At 43.5% G+C, this 18031-nt stretch overlaps 1 protein-coding gene across 1 annotated transcript; it reads left to right on the plus strand.

Moving 5' to 3' along the window:
* The first annotated feature begins 15930 nt into the window (after window positions 1-15930).
* On the plus strand, window positions 15931-16671 carry rnf182 (ring finger protein 182). The gene has a single exon (XM_080215833.1). The coding sequence runs from the start codon at window positions 15931-15933 to the stop codon at window positions 16669-16671; it is 741 nt and encodes a 246-aa protein (XP_080071959.1).
* The last annotated feature ends 1360 nt before the right edge of the window (window positions 16672-18031 follow it).

The following is an 18031-nucleotide window of genomic DNA, read 5'->3' on the forward strand; positions in this document are numbered from 1 at the left end:
TAAAATCAGAGAAGAAAGCCAGAGATCAAAAATATAGAAATGTAAAATGGTCACAGCACAGAAGGATGCTATTCATCTCATTGAACCCACTCTAGCTCTCAAAAGGAACAATTTGCTTCTGTAATCCTGCAATTATTTTCCCTTCAGGTGCTTTTTCAACTCAAGGCCACAATTGAAATCTGCTTCCAGCATACTGTCAGATCATAACCAGTTACTGTATAAAAATGTTTGTCCTCGTGTTGCCTTTTAAATTTTTGTCAATCACTTTAGATGGCATTCTCTAGTTCTTGAATTTTCTACCAATGAGAACAGATTCTCTCTATTCCGTCTAGACTTGTCATGATTTTGACTACCACTATCAAATTTCCTCCCAATCTTCTGTTCCTGAAGGAAAAGAAGCCCAATTTCTCCAATCTAACCACATAACTGAAGCCCCTTATTCCTAGAACCATTCTCATTAATCTTCTTTGCACCTTTTTTTACCCTCTCATGTCTCCCAAAATGCAGTACCCAGAATTGGACTTAATACTCCTACTGAGGTTGAACCAGTATTTTATAATGATGCACAATAATTTCCTTGCTTTTGTACTCTATGTGCTGAACATTACAGGCTACTTGTGGATGTGAAAATAGGCGGATAAACCCATAATTTCAGACACTTTACCATCAGTGGCATGCTCATTGCTGGTCTACCTGCTCTAACCCCTTCCCCTTAGGGATATCTGAGAAGATGTCAGATGGGTTGCCCAACCTGTGACCAATTTGAGGCTCTTAAATGGGCAGAGAGGTCTCTGCCAATGGGAAGATAGGCCTCTGCCAATGTGTAGCCTGGCAGGTGTAACCCTGCAAGGCTGCTGGTCAGTGAAAAGGATCTTTCCCAGGTCCCCTGTGGCATTCAGAAGGTCTTCCCACCCTCCACAACTGTTTTACTTACCTGCATCCACCCTACCACCATCCTGTCCAAATGCCGCCAACCACCTCTCACTGGGGCCTGTCAGTCAGGCCCCAGTGAGATCTCATACTTAATTGAATGTCCAGGTCCATCACTGAATGTCGTCTCCTTGGCCTAAATGCATCACCAGCAGTGGCCACCACACTTGCTTGGTTCTGCCAGTCTGCACAGTTGCCAGTCTCCAATTGGCTGGCAACTCTGTGCAGTGGGATGTCCTCCTGGAGATGGATGGAAGTCCCATCTTACAATAACTAAAGGGTCATCACCTAAAAAACTAAAATGGGGCATGCCAGCTAAATGGAGGCAGTCTTAAACACGGAAATTTACACATGGATCCAGAGAGCCCAGCATCAGCATAAAATCCTGCCCTACGCCTTTATTTGTAAAGATGAGGATTCCATAGGTCTTTTAAACAATCTTCTTAAGCTATCCTTCATGTTCAATGATTTGTGCACATATACCCTCAGGTCCCTCCACTCCTCCATCCCCTTTCGAATTATATAATGTTACTCCTACCAAAATGAATTACTTCACACTTCGTTGCACTATATTTTATCTGCTGCATATCTCACCTATTCCAGTAGCCTGTCTATGCGATCTTGAAGTCTATCATTATCCTTTCTAAAGTTGTACAGTTAAAGCACATGGGATTGCAGGTAATGTCTTGAGATGTATAGAAAGCTGGTTAGCAGATAGGAACAAAGATTCAGCATAATTGGGTCTTTTTATGATTGGCAGGTAATGAATAGTGGGGTACTGCTGGGGTCTTTGCTGGCACCCCAACTGTTCACATGATATATCAATGATTTGGAAGAGGGAACTAAATGTATTATGTCCAAATTTGTAGATGATACAAAGTTGAATGGGAGGGTGAGCTGTGAGGAGAATGCAGAGATGCTTCAGCATGATTTGGACATCTGTGTGGCAAATGCAGTATAATGTAGATTATTGCAAGGTTATCCACTTTGGTAGCAGTAATAGGATTATTATTTGAACAGATTATTATTTTAACAGATTATTATTTGAATGAGTATAAATTGAGAGAGGTGGATACTCAGCAAGACCTTGGTGTCCTCATGGATTAGTTGCTGAAAGTAAGCACATAGGTACAGCTGACAGTAAAGAAGGCAAATGATATGTTGGCCTTCGTAGCAATAGGATTTGCGTACAGGATTAGGAATGTTTTACTGCACTTGTATAGGGCATTGGTGAGACCACACCTGGAGTATTGTGTGCAATTTTTGTGCTCTTATTTGAGGAAAAACTTCCTTGCTATAGAGGTAGTATAGCAAAGGTTTACCAGACTGATTCCTGGGATGGCAGGTCTGTCATATGAGGAGAGACTAAGTCGGTTAGGATTGTATTCTTTGGAATTTGGAAGAAAAAAATTCTAACACGGTTAGGTAGGATAGATTCAGAAGAATGTTTCCGATGGAGGAGTCCAGAACTAGGCGTCATAGTTTTAAGATAAGAGGAAAACTTTTTAGAACTGAGGTGAGGAGAAATTTCTTCACCCAGAGACTGGAGAATATATGGAATTCATTACCATAGAAAGTAGTTGAGGCCAAAACATTTGTGATTTCAAGAGCAAGTTAGATATAGAACATAGAACATAGAAAAGTACAGCACAGTACAGGCCCTTCGGCCCTCGGTGTTGTGCCGAGCTACGTCCTAACCTAAGATCAAGCTATCCCACTCCCTATCATTCTGGTGTGTTCCACGTGCCTATCCAATAACCATTTGAAAGTTCCTAAAGTGTCCGACTCCACTATCACAGCAGGCCATCTATTCCACACTCCAACCACTCTCTGAGTAAAGAATATACCTCGGACATCCCTCCTATAGCTCCCACCATGAACCTTATAGTTATGCCCCTTAGGAACAGCTACACCCACCCAAGGAAATAGTCTATCAATGTCCACTCTCTCAATCCCCCTCATCATCTTATAAACCTCTATTAAGTCACCTCTCATCTTCCTTCGCTCGAAAGAAAAAGGCCCTGGCTCCCTCAACTTTTCCTGTTAAGACCTGCCCTCCAAACCAGCAAGGCTGCATCCTTGTGAATCTCCTCTGCACTCTCTCCAACGCTTCCACATTCTTCTTGCAGTGAGGTGACCAGAACTGTACTCAACATTCCAAATGTGGTCTCACCAAGGTCCTGTATAGTTGCAGCATAACCCCACGACTCTTAAGCTCAAACCCCCTTTTAATAAATGCTAACACACGATAAGCCTTCTTCACGGCTCTATCCACTTGAGTGGCAATATATATTTTGATGTTCAATAATAAAGTTTTAAAAAGAGGTTTTGCATCAAACCCTGTGTGCTGATTAAGACAGCACGATAAGTGGTTTGGTGAATTGCTAGCTGCTGACTCTGAGAATGTGTGGTCCACCCAATGTTGTTTTTAGACTGAAACATTACCTGCTAAGTAGAGAGCAAAGGAAATGAAGCGGTGGTATTTGCTCAGGATCCGAAGGGGCTCCTCTCTCTGAACCAGTGTGAAAAACGTATCTGTTACCGTCTCGCCGTAGAAGAAGTAATTGGCACACAGCAAGAAGTACCTTAAAAAGGAAAAACGCGTATTTATAGATATAGAATTCCTACAGAAGGCAGCCATACGGCCTTTTGAGTCTGCACTGACAACAATCCCACCCAGGCCCTATCCCTGTAACCCCACATATTTACCGTACTAATCCCCCTGGCATGAACAGACAATTCAGCATGGCCAATCCACCTAACCCACGTATCTTTGGACAGTGGGAAGAAACCGGAGCACCTGGAGGAAACCCACACAGACAAGGGGAGAATGTACAAAATCCACAGACAGTGATGCAAGCCGTGAATCAAACCCAGATCCCTGGCGCTCTGAGGCAGCAGTGCTAACTAAGCAGTGCTAAACAAGTTTATTTATTTAGTAGTGTCACAAGTAGGCGCGGGGAGAACATGCAAACTCAACATAGACAATGATTTGAGGCCGGAAATCGAGCCCAGGTCCCTGGCGCTGTGAGGCAACAGTGCTAACCACTGTGCCACTCTGCTACCCGGGTGAGAGGGGAGAAATACAAATGGGTCCAGAGGGACAGTTTCTTCACACAGAAGGTGGTGAGTGTCTGGAACAAGCTGGCAGAGGTAGTAGTAGAGGCGGGTACAACTTTGTCTTTTGAAAAGCATTTAGACAGTTACATGGGGGAAGATGGGAATTTCACAGTAACTTCATTGCAGCGTTAATGTAAGCCTGACTTGTGACTAATAAACTGAAAAAGGTGGGTATAGAGGGATATGGGCCAAGTGAGGAAACTGGGGCCAGCTTGATGGTTCAAAACCGGGTGGCATGGACAAGTGAGGCTGAAGGTCCTGTTTCCATGCTGTGAACCACTGTGACTCTATAAAAGACGTGATCTGATCAGCCATGATCTTAGTGAATAGTGGGGCAGACTCCAGGGGTTGAATGGCCCTATCCCTGCTCTTATTTTACGTCCCCCACACTTGGGGCTAAAGGAATCAAGGATATGGGGGAAGGGAGGATCAGGATATTGAATTTGATGATCATAATGAATGGTGGAGCAGGCTCAAAGAGCTGGATGACCTACTCCCGCTTCTAGTTTCAATGTTTCTAAATATTTCAAAATTCTATGTCATCAGCAAATTTTGAAATGCACCCAAGTCTTGGTCATTAAAATAGATCAAGAAAAGCACTGGTCTTAATACTGACAGCTGGAAAAATTTACTTCCTACCATGTTCCTGTCCAAAAATAACCATTCACCACTAGTAATATGTGTTTAATGCAATGATTCATCATAGGGATCTGTCCTGAAAAGATATGTTGATCTTATATTGAGACCAGTATGTAAGTGTAGTCATGCATTATTGTGTCTTTTTTTAATTGAAGAAAATGCTTTACCGCATCATACTGGAAAAGAAAATGGGCACGGCTTACTTCAATATACTTGGATGCATCTCATAGGGTCCTGGGGTCTTGTCAACTTTCAGTTTTGACAGTCTATTCATCCCTTCCTCCTTATCAATTTTGAACCCTTCTAGAGGCAGAATTTCTTTGTCTGTCACTAAGGGAGGAATTTTACATGCTTTCCCCACCTATCGATGGGCACAGCGAGCTGGTAAAATCACTCAAGAGCCAAAAAATTAGGATCATGCCAAATTCTTGGCTCTTACAATTTTATGAGAGCCAGATTTTCAATGAGGTCAGCCTCTTACTGGAAATGGGCGAGAGGCTGAATAATTTACTTAAATATATTTAAACTTGAATTTCCATATGTTTAGTGAGCCCAGTGCTCAATCGTCCAGGCTCATTTGCCTTTATGGCCTCACACCTCCTCCCCCCACACGCCCCCCCCCCACCCCCAAAATGAGCAACAGTCTGTTGGTTAAGCTGGTGGAACTGGAGGCCATTGAGGCCTCCCCGGGGAGGCCAAGGGTTAGGGCATGTGCACATTTAGTAGTACCTTGGGTAGTTGCTTATGCAATAAAAATGTATAGTTGTCCTGTAACTTTAGAATGGTATTGGAGTGATCAGGGCCTTCTCTTCAGAGAGGTATTGGACTGGCCAATGCTATCTCTCTCAGCAATTGTTGGTCAAATAAAGATACATCTTTGAGCAGGATACTGACTTTGTGAGTCTTCGTATTAGGTGAGGTTTCAGCATTACTTAGCTCTGAAAAAACCCTGCAACAATATAAAATTTGGAAGGACTGTAAACAGTGATGAAGCATAAATCTTCAAAAAGGCATAGACAATTTAGTGGAGTGGGCAGATAGGTGGCAGATGAAGTTCAGTGTGGAGAATTGTGAAATGATGCATTTTGGTGGGAAGAATTTGGAGAGATAATACAAAATAAGAGGTAAAATTTTTAAGGGGGTACAGGAGCAGAGGGATCTGGATTATATGTGTATAGATCATCGAAGGTGGCAGACAGGGTGGAGAGAGCAGTTAATAAAGGACATAGTGTTCTGGGATTTATTAATAGGGGCATGGAGTACTAGAACAAGGTGGTTATGCTGGACTTATACAAGACATTACTTAGACCTCAGCTGGATTATGGGATACAATCTTCCCAAATTGCACAGAGTGCTGGATCAGGTGAGAAAAGTTGTGTGAAACTCACCAGTTTGTCTAAGGAGACATGAGTAATGTACCAGAAGTTCTGAGAAATACAAGTTTAGTGAGGAGCTGAAGGAAATCGATACCAGGAGAGAAATGGTTTGGGAGAAATTAGTTGGATTAAAGGCCAAGTAAATCTCTAGGGCCTGATAATCTTTATCCAGAGTATTTAAGGAAGTGGCCCTAGAAATACTAGATTCACTGGTGACCATTTTCCAAAATTCTCTGGATTCTGGACTGTTCCTAGAGATTGGAAGATAGCTAATATAAACCTGCTATTCAAAAAGAGAAGTAGAGAGAAAACAGAAACTATAGACCAGTGAACCTAACTTTGGCAGTAGGGAAATTGTTAGAATCCATTATCAAGGATTTCATAGTAAAGCATTTGGAAAGCAATGGTATAATCAAACAAAGTCAGCATGGATTTACGAAAGGGAAATCATGCTTGACAAATTGATTGGAATTCTGAGGATGTAACTGGTAGTGCTGAAAACGAAGAACCGGTGGATGTGCTTTATTTAGACTTCAGAAAGTTTTCGAAAGGTCTCAAACAACAGATTGCAAGTAAAGTTAGAGCACATGAGGTTATAGGTAATTTCTTGAAATGAATAGAAAGCTGATTAGCAGACGGGAAGCAAAGAGTTGAAATAAATGGGTCTTTTCCCGATTGGTAGGCGGAGACTAGTGGGGTTCTGTGGGTTCTGTGCTAGGACACATTATGTTCTAAATGTATTGGGTGGAATCCTTCCAAAAAATTCCTAAGGCCAGAATTCTTTGGCAGTTCACGCTGGAGTAATTCTCCACCCCCTGACCATGGGTTTCTTGCTGGCTTAGAATGACGTCAATGGGAATTCTCGTTGACAGTGACAGGACCAGAGAATCCTGGTGTTAGCAAACAATGCGCCACCTCCCACTTACAGGAAACATGCTGCTGGGAGGCCAGAGAATCTCGCCTTAAATGTCAAAACGATGAGAACAATGGAGTGATCTGCAGCAGTCTCTTCGGTGCACTCCAATCATCCATCTCATCCTGGCAGCAGTCCCGTCCATCACACTTGGAATGTTCACCTTGACCCACTTATGGACACCCTGTGGCCATCCAACACCCAACTTCCCAGCATCCTCCTCAAATCCCTCTGGCACCCCAGTCACAACCCCCTGTTTGGTGAGGCACAGTGCCAATCTATGCCACTCATTTCCCCCCACCACCCTTCCCCGCCTCCACCCCTGCCTGGACCACCAGCCATCAAGCGCTCAATCGTCTCCTTATGTCTCCACAGGAGAAGATGGCGCATAAGAGAAGAGAGCAGGAGAAGACCAGTGGCAGAACCTCCTAGTTGCAATTCTTAACTCCTTGAGGAATGAGCGATGGAGCTCACAGGGGAGCTATTTGGCAGGGCTGTGATTGACCGCGATGTTGGAGTATGCCACAGAAGTGAGGTTCTAAAAAAAAATTCTCAAGTAAGTGTTGAATTGCCCAGATATCTGTTTTCCCTAGCACTTACCCATGTGTCTTCTCTTGCAGGAGGAACACCAAATGAGCCGCTCCCCCCGTGCCCCCCCCCCCCCCCCCCCCCGCATTCCCCACAGGCCTGCCCCCTCTCCTATTGACCTCTGACAATACCTCGGAGGAAAGCTCTGAGGACAGTGCCATCCAGGTGTCAGAGACATCACCTGCCACATTCACCAGCGCAGAGACACACATCTCGGCAGGAAGAATTAGCAGATAGGTTTCAGAGTTACTTTCTGCACCACACAGCTGCTGATGCACATGTGCAATGGCATGGAAGATAAGGGCAGTCATCACCTTAACTTCCATCACGAGTAAGGTGACCTCCTCCCCCACAAGTGCCAGGTCCATGAAATATGGCGCAAGTGGCTCAGGCGGAGCCTTCGGTAGCACATGCCATACGGCAGCTCCTGAAAGAAAACACATGTCCTGTACAGCAGGAGTGTCTTCCTTGGCCATTTTCTGCCCTCCCCCTCAGGTCAATATGCGGCCAGGTCCTGACCTGGACCAGCAGCTCCCTGTTGGCTTGGTGTGGCCTCTTACCTGGGTTGACTGTACCATGGGAGGCAATGTCTATCAACTGACATGTTAGTGATCGCTGCCAGTTTTGCTTAGATACTATGGTATCTAATCCAATATTAAAATTTGGCGTTTATTGGTAGGGGGATTGAATTTAGGAGTCGCAGCGTCATGTTGCAACTGTACACAACTCTGGTGCGGCCGCACTTGGGGTACTGTGTGCAGTTCTGGTCCCCACATTATAGGAAGGATGTGGAGGCTTTGGAGAGGGTGCAGAGGAGGTTTACCAGGATGTTGCCTGGTATGGAGGGGAGGTCCTATGAGGAGAGGCTGAGGGATTTGGGGTTGTTTTCGCTGGAAAGAAGGCGGCTAAGAGGGGATCTTATTGAAACATTTAAGATGATTAGAGGTTTAGATAGGGTGGATAGTGATAGCCTTTTTCCTCTGATGGAGAAATCTAGCACGAGGGGGCATGGCTTTAAATTAAGGGGTGGTAGTTATAGGACGGATGTCAGGGGTAGGTTCTTTACCCAGAGGGTGGTGAGGGATTGGAATGCCCTGCCTGCTGCAGTTGTAAATGCGCCTAGTTTGGGGGCGTTTAAGAGGTCCGTGGATAGGTTTATGGACGAGAAGGGATTGGTTTAGGTTAGTGGGTCATTGTTTTGTAACTGGTCGGCGCAACATCGTGGGCCGAAGGGCCTGTTCTGCGCTGTAATGTTCTATGTTCTATGTTCTATTTAATATCCATTCTTGCTCTGGAGGTGGAGTAGGGGGGGTGCGGTGAAGACGGACAGAAGGAAAGACAGTCCATAAGGTTATCCATCCCTGGCCCCTAAGTCCCTTCCAGCAGCTTGTGTTCTTGTGCGTCTGAACCCTGGCAACCCAACATTTTTCCCAGTGAGCATAATGGTGGCTGTAGGAAGGTCCATTTTGAGGAACTCTTGCAGTATAAACCTGCATATACCCATCCAGACATCTGGTGCAAAGTGGCTTCCAGACATGGTGTGCTGTTCAGACAGATGATAGGGAAGCACCCTCCTGACTTCTATGCGACAACTGCCCCTGCTCTCCCCCCCCACCCTTATCTCCAAAGTTACAGATGATACAAAGCTGGGTGGGAGGGTGAGCTGTGAGGAGGATGCATAGATGCTTCAGCATGATTTGAACTGTTTAAGCAAATGGCCATATGCATATGGGCAGTACAATGTGGTAAATGTGTGATTATCCACTTTGGTAGCATAGGAAAATAGGAAGACAGATTATTACTTGTAAATTGTGAGAGATGGATACTCAATGAGACAGACCCTGGTGTTCTCGAGTATCAGTTGCTAAAAGTAAGTGCTTAGGTTCAGCAGGCAGTAAAGAAGACAAATGTTATGTTGGCCTCCATAGTGAGAGGATTTGAGCATAGGAATAGGGATGTTTTACTGCAATTGTATAGGGCATTGGTGAGGCCACACTTAGAGTATTGTGTGCAATTTTATCCTTTTTTGAGGAAGGATATCCTTGCTATAGAGAGAGTACAGCAAAGATTTACCAGGTTGATACCTGGGATGGCAGAACTGACTGACAGGATTATATTCATTGGAGTTCGAAGAGTGAGAGAGGATCTCTCAGAAACTTATAAAATTTGAACAGGATTCAACAGGGTAGATTCATAAAGAACGTTCCTGATAGTGGGGAGTCCAGAACTAGGGCTCATTGTTTAAGGATAAGGGGTAAACCTTTTAGGAGTGAGGTGAGGAGTAATTTCTTCACCCTCTGTGCATCTGTGGCATTCACTGCCATAGAAAGTAGTCGAGGCCAAAATGTTGTGAGATTCCAAGAAGACATTAGATATAGCCCTTAAGGCCAAAAGGATCAAAGGATATGGGGGAAGGCAGAATCAGGGTATTGAATTTCATGATCAGCCATGATCATAATGAATGGCTGAGCAGGCTTAAAGGACCGAATAGCCTACTCTACTCTGATTCTAGTTTCTATGTATGTTTCTATGTTTCAGAATTTAATCAGTGTTGTAGATTTTAATTTTTGCTGTTTGTCCCTTTTATTTCTTACATAATCCCTACTTTTTTTCTTTTATTTTTGTGTATGTTTCAGCCACCTTTTCTCCCCTGATTTAACTGCACTCTGTACAATTTCAGAGTCATGGCGAGGATCACGCAACCAGATAAAGAGACGTCCTCAATATACCAGTAACATTTTTGAAGGGAGCCATGATGTTAAAGTTAAATTTAAAGCCCTTCCCCAACATACATCGTGTTTCCTGCTCACCCCCCCCCACCCCCGCTACCATGGACATACCCTTCACCCCACCCTTCAACACCCACATGAATGGAAGTACCCACCATCAAGGAAAAGGGGAACCCTTTCCATTGAAGCGGACAGCCCCAGTGGAGAAGGGTAATACCCAAGCAGTTCCCCCGGCAATGCCCCCCAGCACAAGCACAAGTAATAACCACACATCTCCTGGGGAGGAGAAGGTGTAACAATGGCGGATGTTATGGCAATTACATGATCTTTATTAAAATGTATCGATATCAGGTTTACGCCCTTTCTACACTCCATTTTTGGTTTCTTGCAAGATTGCACCCCTTGTGTACAGTTCTGGGCACAAACTATACAAAGGAGATGAATGCACTGCAGAGAGTGGAACAAGAATGGTTCCAGCGATGAGAAACTTCAGTTATGAGGATAGATTGGAGAGGTTGGAACTGTTCTTCTTGAAGGCTAAGAAGAGATTACATTGAGATACTCATAATAATAATAGATACTCATAATAATCAAGATAATCCTGAGAGGCTGGCCAGAGTTGATAAGGAGAAACTGTTTGTGCTGATAAAAGGATAAATAAAAAGTGGGCACAGATATAAACTGATTTGCAAAAGAAGCAAATACGATGTGAGAAAAAGCTTTCTCATACAAGTGGTTCAGGTCTGGAATGCACTGCCTGGAAATGTAATGGAGGCAGGTTCAATCAAGGCATTCATGAGGGCATTGTTTTTATTCAAGTAATTAATGTGCAGGAGTACAAGGAAAGGGCAAGGGAATGGAGTTTAGAGAGGCGGTGCAGATATAATGGGCCAAGTGGCCTCCTTCTGTGCCATAACAATTCTGTGATCCAATGTAACTTGAGGACCTAACACATATTGGAAAGTGAATATAATGGATGTTGTAGCTTTTTTAACTTGTTGCTAAAAAATTGGCTTTATTTTCACACAACTTGATCATTTTGATGCCTGCTGTCCTATTGGATTCACATCAAGTTAAGTCTTATGCAGAGCAAGATTACACCTAAGTTCTGCAAAAAATTAGGCAGGAATGAGTGGTGATTTGCTGTCATTGGATGTTTGATCTAGAATGTCATTGTTTACGGGGATCTGTGGCACATGCAACGTGAGAGAAGTAAAAACATGGCTCTTTGATCAATCACATAAAAGAATCCTTACTGAAGTATTCAGAGTATAAATCAGGAAGTATAAACCAGGAATTTTAAATTTAATTTAAATTGTATACAGCAGGTGAAATAAAGTTTGGGATAAAAAGTAGGGATTATATAAGAAATAAAAGGGACAAACAGCAAAAATTAAAATCTACAAATCTACTGATTACATTCTGAAAGATTGAGACTCCATACATGTAAAATAAAATGTGATGGATCAGAAAGATAGTTTGACAGTAATTCTGCCTGATTACAATGTTAAAAAATTGCTTGCATCTCAATGTAAGCCCTATTTTTTTCTGCCATGTTTAGTAGACAATAAATGGATAAGCACTTCACGCATCTTTATAAATTTCAGTGCCATGTCAGTCAAGGAATCAACAAAGTACTTTCATAGCGTAGCATGTGGAGAAGCAGTGTAACTCAAATTTCAACTTCTGGATTTTTGCATTTAACTGAGCATGTGAGTACTGAAGATGTTACTGTCTAATTTAGTCTAGAATGACAGTAAACATTGATAACCTCACCTGATTCTCAATGCAAAATCCAGGCCACTGTAAAAATTTTAACTTAGACACAGCAAATTTACCTTATTATTTTTACTTATAATAAGCTTCTGTTTGCTTCAAACTAGAACCCTCCTCTTTATCCATGTTACCAGGGTGGAGACAACCCACAGAAAAATGAGCAATTTCGTAGGACTACTGCTATTAAATAGATTAACAACTCATTGATGTTTATGAGATCTTATGATGTACAAATTGCTGGCGCATTCACCTACAAAGCAATAGCGACTGAAGTTCAAAGTAATTAATTGTATGTAAAGTGCTTTGGGGTGCTCTGAGAGGTGTGATAAATTGCTGAATAAATGTGAGCACTTCGTTTTTGCCTCTTGTTCTCAGACAGTTCTTTATTAGATGGAAATTCTAATAATAGACTTGCCTTTCAAACTGTTAATTTACCAGTTCTTTCCTATGCAAAATGATGTTAAATGTTTTACATGTGAATTGTGAGATATAATTTATGAGTCTCTGTTTGTGGCTTGGAACCTCATTTAACTTAACCACATGAACATCATGAGCGTGAGCCTCTGTAAGATTCTCCAGTCTATAGTCCCATTGAGGGAGGTTCTACATGGGGATTAGAGTTTGCAAAATTACCTTACACTATGTGCTTTCAACTAAATTGCTGTCATCTCTAAAATCTGATATGGGGCTTATTATAGGTCACATAGTTGAACTATAGTGAAGGAGACATTTTTGTGAAGTGGGACATTCCAAATAACAACACGAGTAGAAAAATTCAAGTTTAGAAAGAAACCACTTTCCTCAGGAAAGTTCATCACTTTAGAATCCTAACTTTCACATTATTGAGGACCATACAACCCTCATAATCCAAGCCTGTTTAGACCTATGGACGAAATCATACCAAAAAATGATAGTGTCAGGATCTGACTGAAAACTGAGGTGTTTCTCTCCAAGGGGTCGTGGGTAGAGAGGTGGACTGGTGGTGTTGAGATGGCGGCGCAGGCTCGTTGGGCCAAAGGGCCTGTTTCCCGGGCTGATTTTGTTCTTTGTTTGAAACAAGGAAGTTTTCTTGCCAGATCATATGACACTCTGTTAGGAAAAAACAGGGGGCACATGCTTCAAACCATCATTCTGAGGGCAGGAGCCAAAACACAGCGATATAGCCCAGTTGCACTGAAATTGAGGTGCCCTTTATGAAGGGCACTCCAATAAGACTAAGAAATAACCTATCCCCCACCTCACCATGGAGGTCTTAGGGGCTCCAGCCTGAGATCAAAGGCAGCATCCCTCCATCAGCATCCTCCCTATGATCAATGGCGGCATTCCCTCTCCAACCCATTCAATGCCAACATCCACCCTCCCACTTCCAATACTGGCATCCACTCCATACCTACTCCCTCATACTCCAATCCAAGCCAGCATCTCTCCCTCCCCCCTCTCCTTCCCTCATGAACAATGCCAGCAACTCCACCCACCAAAAGTAATTGCTGGCATTCCTTCCCCCATCCCACCAATAGTCATTACCAACATTTCTCCCTCTTTCTCCTCATCAACAATGATTGCCTCCTCTCTCTCCCCTGTACTACTTCCGTCCTCCCTCCACCAACAATAATCGGCGGCATCACTCTCTCTGTCTCTCTCTCTCCCCATCCTCCCAAACAGTCATTGCTGGCATCTCCCTCTCTCCTCCACACTACACACATGTGCCAACACCACTGCCCCATGAGACTCACGCTAGAGTCTGTCTGGCATTGCCCCCAGCTCAGATTGTCACTGCCAGGTTGGCATGTGCCAACCTGGTTGTACTAACCTATGCTAGGGAACAGTGCTGTATTCAAGATCACCCCCTACATGTTTTGGATTAGCTGCAGTTTAATATTGGAGAGACAAATGCATTGTCTTCAACACCTGCCGCAAACTCTGTAATATTGCATGTGATTCTATCCCCTCCCTGACCACTATCTCAAATTGGATCAGATTCTGCAATTTTGGCATCCTATCCAATACCAAGCGGAGCTTCCAACTCCATATCCACTCTATTTCAAAGACTGCCAAGGCCTTCCCCTGTAATAATGCCCATTCCCCTCCACTTCAGCCCATTCAGTGCTGAAACTTTCATTCATGCCTTTGTTTTATCATGACTTGGCTATGCTGTCCCAGCTGGTCTCCCATCCTCCATGCTTTATAACACTCAGTTCATCCAAGATTTTCCTGCCTGTATCTTATACCCTGCCAAGCCCCATTTACCTATTGCAGATCTAAATGGTTCCCAGTTCCCTAATAAATCTATTTAACACTGAGGGATTCTCTGACCTCCTTACAGTATTTTTCTCAGTGCCAGGAGGTGGTGCACTGTTGGATAGCAGTGGGATCCTCTGGTCCCACAGCTGTCATTGGGATTTCCCATTGATTCCACTCCAGCCGCTGGGAAACATGCAATGCAGATGTGTGTCAAGAGGACCAAAAAATCCTGCTAGTATGAACAGCTGGAAGGTCACACCCAAAGTTTTCACTCTTTTTCTCAAGTTTCTTCATCACCTTGCCCCTCCCTATTTCTGTAAACTCTTGCTATCCTACAACTCCTCCAAGCTTTCCAACTCTATATCCTTCTCACTCTAGCCCTCTGGTGCATTGCCCCTTTTTGTTGTTCCTTCAGCTCCCTTTATCCCACACTGTGGAATTCTTCCCCTAAGTCGTCTGCCTCTCCATCTCCCATAACCCCTATTTAAAACTCACCTTTTTGACCAAGCTTTGAGTCATCTCTCCAAATGTCCACTTTTTTGGCCTGGGAGAATTTTCCCTCTTCCCTCTGGACTACCTCAATAAGATCTTCCTATAATTTTTAATGGTGGATTCCCGAGTGGAATGGCCAGCCAATGTAACCTAACTTTCCCTGATCCTGCAACTTTCAGTAGAGTCAACTGTGGTTATCTCAGATTGGAGCACCTTAGCATTTATGCCGAGACAAGCAGAAACTTGGGGCTACTGAGGTCTGTTAAAACAAATGAGAACATGGATTTAAACTGTAAATATGGGCTCCATATCTCTGTTTTATGGACCTGTTGACATCATGTATTAATGTATTGACCTGCATTCTAAATATTTTCAATATTTCTACCTCTACCACATTGCAGAATGTTCCAAACGTTTATCATAATTTCAGTAACAGCTATTTTTGATAACTGATTTAAATTTATGATTCACTCCCTTTTATTTCTGTCCTATTTTTCTGATTTAATTATTGTAAATTGCCTTAATTAATCAATTTAATCTTCATGGCATTTAGGTGTTTTTATTTGCCTTAATTTATCAAACAATGGATACATTAATAAGTACAAGTGAAACGAGTCAGCTTTGAGCTGCATTACCATTGCTCACATATAAGGGTAAAGCTAAGAATCATGCAATCTTGCTACAGAGCCTCAACAGCATTGTAGTGCTGATTCTCCAATTTGTGTTTATATTAAAGCTCTTTGCTGGCAGTATAGATTGGCTGAATGAACATTGTAGATTATATAAATAGTTAGCTATTCATTGGTTAAATTATTCCATTCATCCAATCGAGAACTATCCATTGCTGAATAATAACAATTAAAACCTTTGTTTTCTAGGCAAGTTTAAAGTTTCAGCACAATGAACAATGTATGACTTATTTCTCTCCCTACAGGTAGTCTGACAGTTTACTTGCATGGATCCACAATTGTCAAATGCAAGCTGCCTACTCTCTGGGACATAGTGGGGGCTGACAATGGTTTGCCCATCTTCACCACTGCTTCCTATCTGGATTTACTGACATTAAAATGGAAACCACAAACAACCTTCTGAAATAAACCATTGCCATTGTAGTTGAACAATCGCTATGAACTTCCAGACCACTGGTGATTCCACTGAAAAACAATTGTTTTCTTCTGAGGAGCTGGAATGCAAAATCTGTTATAACCATTACAATCTGAAGAACAGGAGACCCAAGTTGTTGGAATGCTTTCACAGGGTGTGTGCCAAATGCCTGTATAAGATTGTAGACCCTGGAGACTCCTCACAAAGTATAATTAGTTGTCCTTTCTGCAGGTATGAGACGAGTGTACTGGATGATGAAGTTGGTGGACTTCCAGATGATAGTAATGTCCTTGCTGCCCTGGCATGCAAGGAGAAGAATAGAAAGCCTGCCTTGGACAACGCATCTGAGCTCCTACTGAGTCCAAAAACATTAGCTTCCATTGCAAGTCCCTTCCATAGCTCCTCAAACTGTCTGGTTATCACTATCATGGAAGTTCAAAGAGAATCCCCACTATCTCAGAGATCACCATCAGCCATGGAAGTCCACAGCTCCAGTTTTGATTCAACAGCCTCAATGTCTCAGCAGTGGGAAATTTGGAATTGCCCTCCCCTACTCTGTCATATCATAGGAAGAATCTTAGTCTGGGTACTAGGACTTCTATATTTTGCTTCTTTACCTCTTGGTGTATATCTGCTAGTGATTCAGAAGGTCACAATGGGGATTATATTTGTCAGTCTTGTTCCCTCCAGTCTAGGTATACTTATGGTCTATGGTTTTTGTCAATGCTTGTGTCATGAGTTTTTGGATTGCATATCCTCATGAAGCAAAATCTAAAAGTAAGTATGAAGTTACAGTAGCGCATCCTGGTCATAGGAATTCAGGCTTTGCATATTAACTCTGGCTTGTGGATTATGTCATTTTGCCATTTGGTGTGCCCAGTGAAGCTATACTTGCAGTAGAAAATTTTTACAAACTGTGATAGTTTATTCTTCAATGTGCAACATATTCTTAAGGCACATTATTTTGTTCAAAGTGAATAGTCACAATCTGAAAAGCACAAGGGAAAGCAAATTGAACAAACTATTTGAAAAGTGTAGGAGAAAATATGTCAGGATTCACAATAGACCTTTAAATCTAATCATTATGGGTCTTAATAAAGGTACGTGAATCCATTTCTATATATTGGATGATAGAGATGTTAGATGATGGAGATTACAGAGAGACATAGTGCAATATATTAGAGAGAGGGAGAGACATTACGGGAGATTAGTAAGAGAGACACACGGGCTACAATTCTCCCATCCCATCTTGCCACTTTTCTGGCAGGTCCAATCAGGAGATGTGTGTCTGTGGCCTTAAATGGGATTTGCACACGAGCGGGGAATGCATGTGCATCGCCGCCAGACCACGCTGGAAACCGGTGGGAATGAAGTTAAGTAATCTAAATCTTTTAAAATCTATTTTAAATATGCAGATTAGTTAATTATCAGGACTTTTCAGGTGCCAATCAAATCTCCCACCTCGCCAGGAGTACTTCATTCTATAGGATTCAGACTAGCTCCCCATGTTTGGAGAACTAGTGGAAGACCCTGCCGGAATGAAAGGGGGGCAATCGGGGTCCCCCAGAAGGTTGGGCGGTGCGGCGGTAGTGCCCCCTGGGCGTGCACATTCTGGCACTGCCAGCCTGTGCTGCCTGGCACTGTCCAAGAGGCAAAGTGCCTATGTTGGGGCACCTTGGCACTGCCCATCAGGCAATGCCAAGGTAGCGAGACTTATTGTGGGTGGGGTCTGGGTGCGATCGGTGGGGTGAGGTGGGGGGGGGGTCCAGCTGCCATTTTGCATTGGGATCAGTCTAGGATGGAGGGAAGGCAGTAATTGGGGCGGGCTGGGGCGGATGGTCTGCCGGGAGAGGTGTGGTGCTGCCTCCAGGAGGGAGGCCTGCCTTCGGTGGGGGGGGGGTCTGACCTCAGAGTGAGTGGGGTAGAGAGGTTCACCACAGCTGGGGAGTGGGGCCTGGGCATCGGGGCACTTCGGGACGGGGAGGTCAGAGCTGGCCCAGGAATTGTTGTGGGGGGCTGTGGGGGGGGTCTCAAGGGACAGCACTGCAGGGGTCCCGGGCTGGCCAGTGATCAAACTGACCAGCAAATGGGAGTTTGACAGTTTGGGGTCACTGTGCACGCGC

The sequence above is a fragment of the Carcharhinus amblyrhynchos genome, chromosome 2 (genome assembly GCF_965287045.1).
Source record: "Carcharhinus amblyrhynchos chromosome 2, sCarAmb.v2.hapA, whole genome shotgun sequence".
NCBI classification, from domain to species: domain Eukaryota; kingdom Metazoa; phylum Chordata; class Chondrichthyes; order Carcharhiniformes; family Carcharhinidae; genus Carcharhinus; species Carcharhinus amblyrhynchos.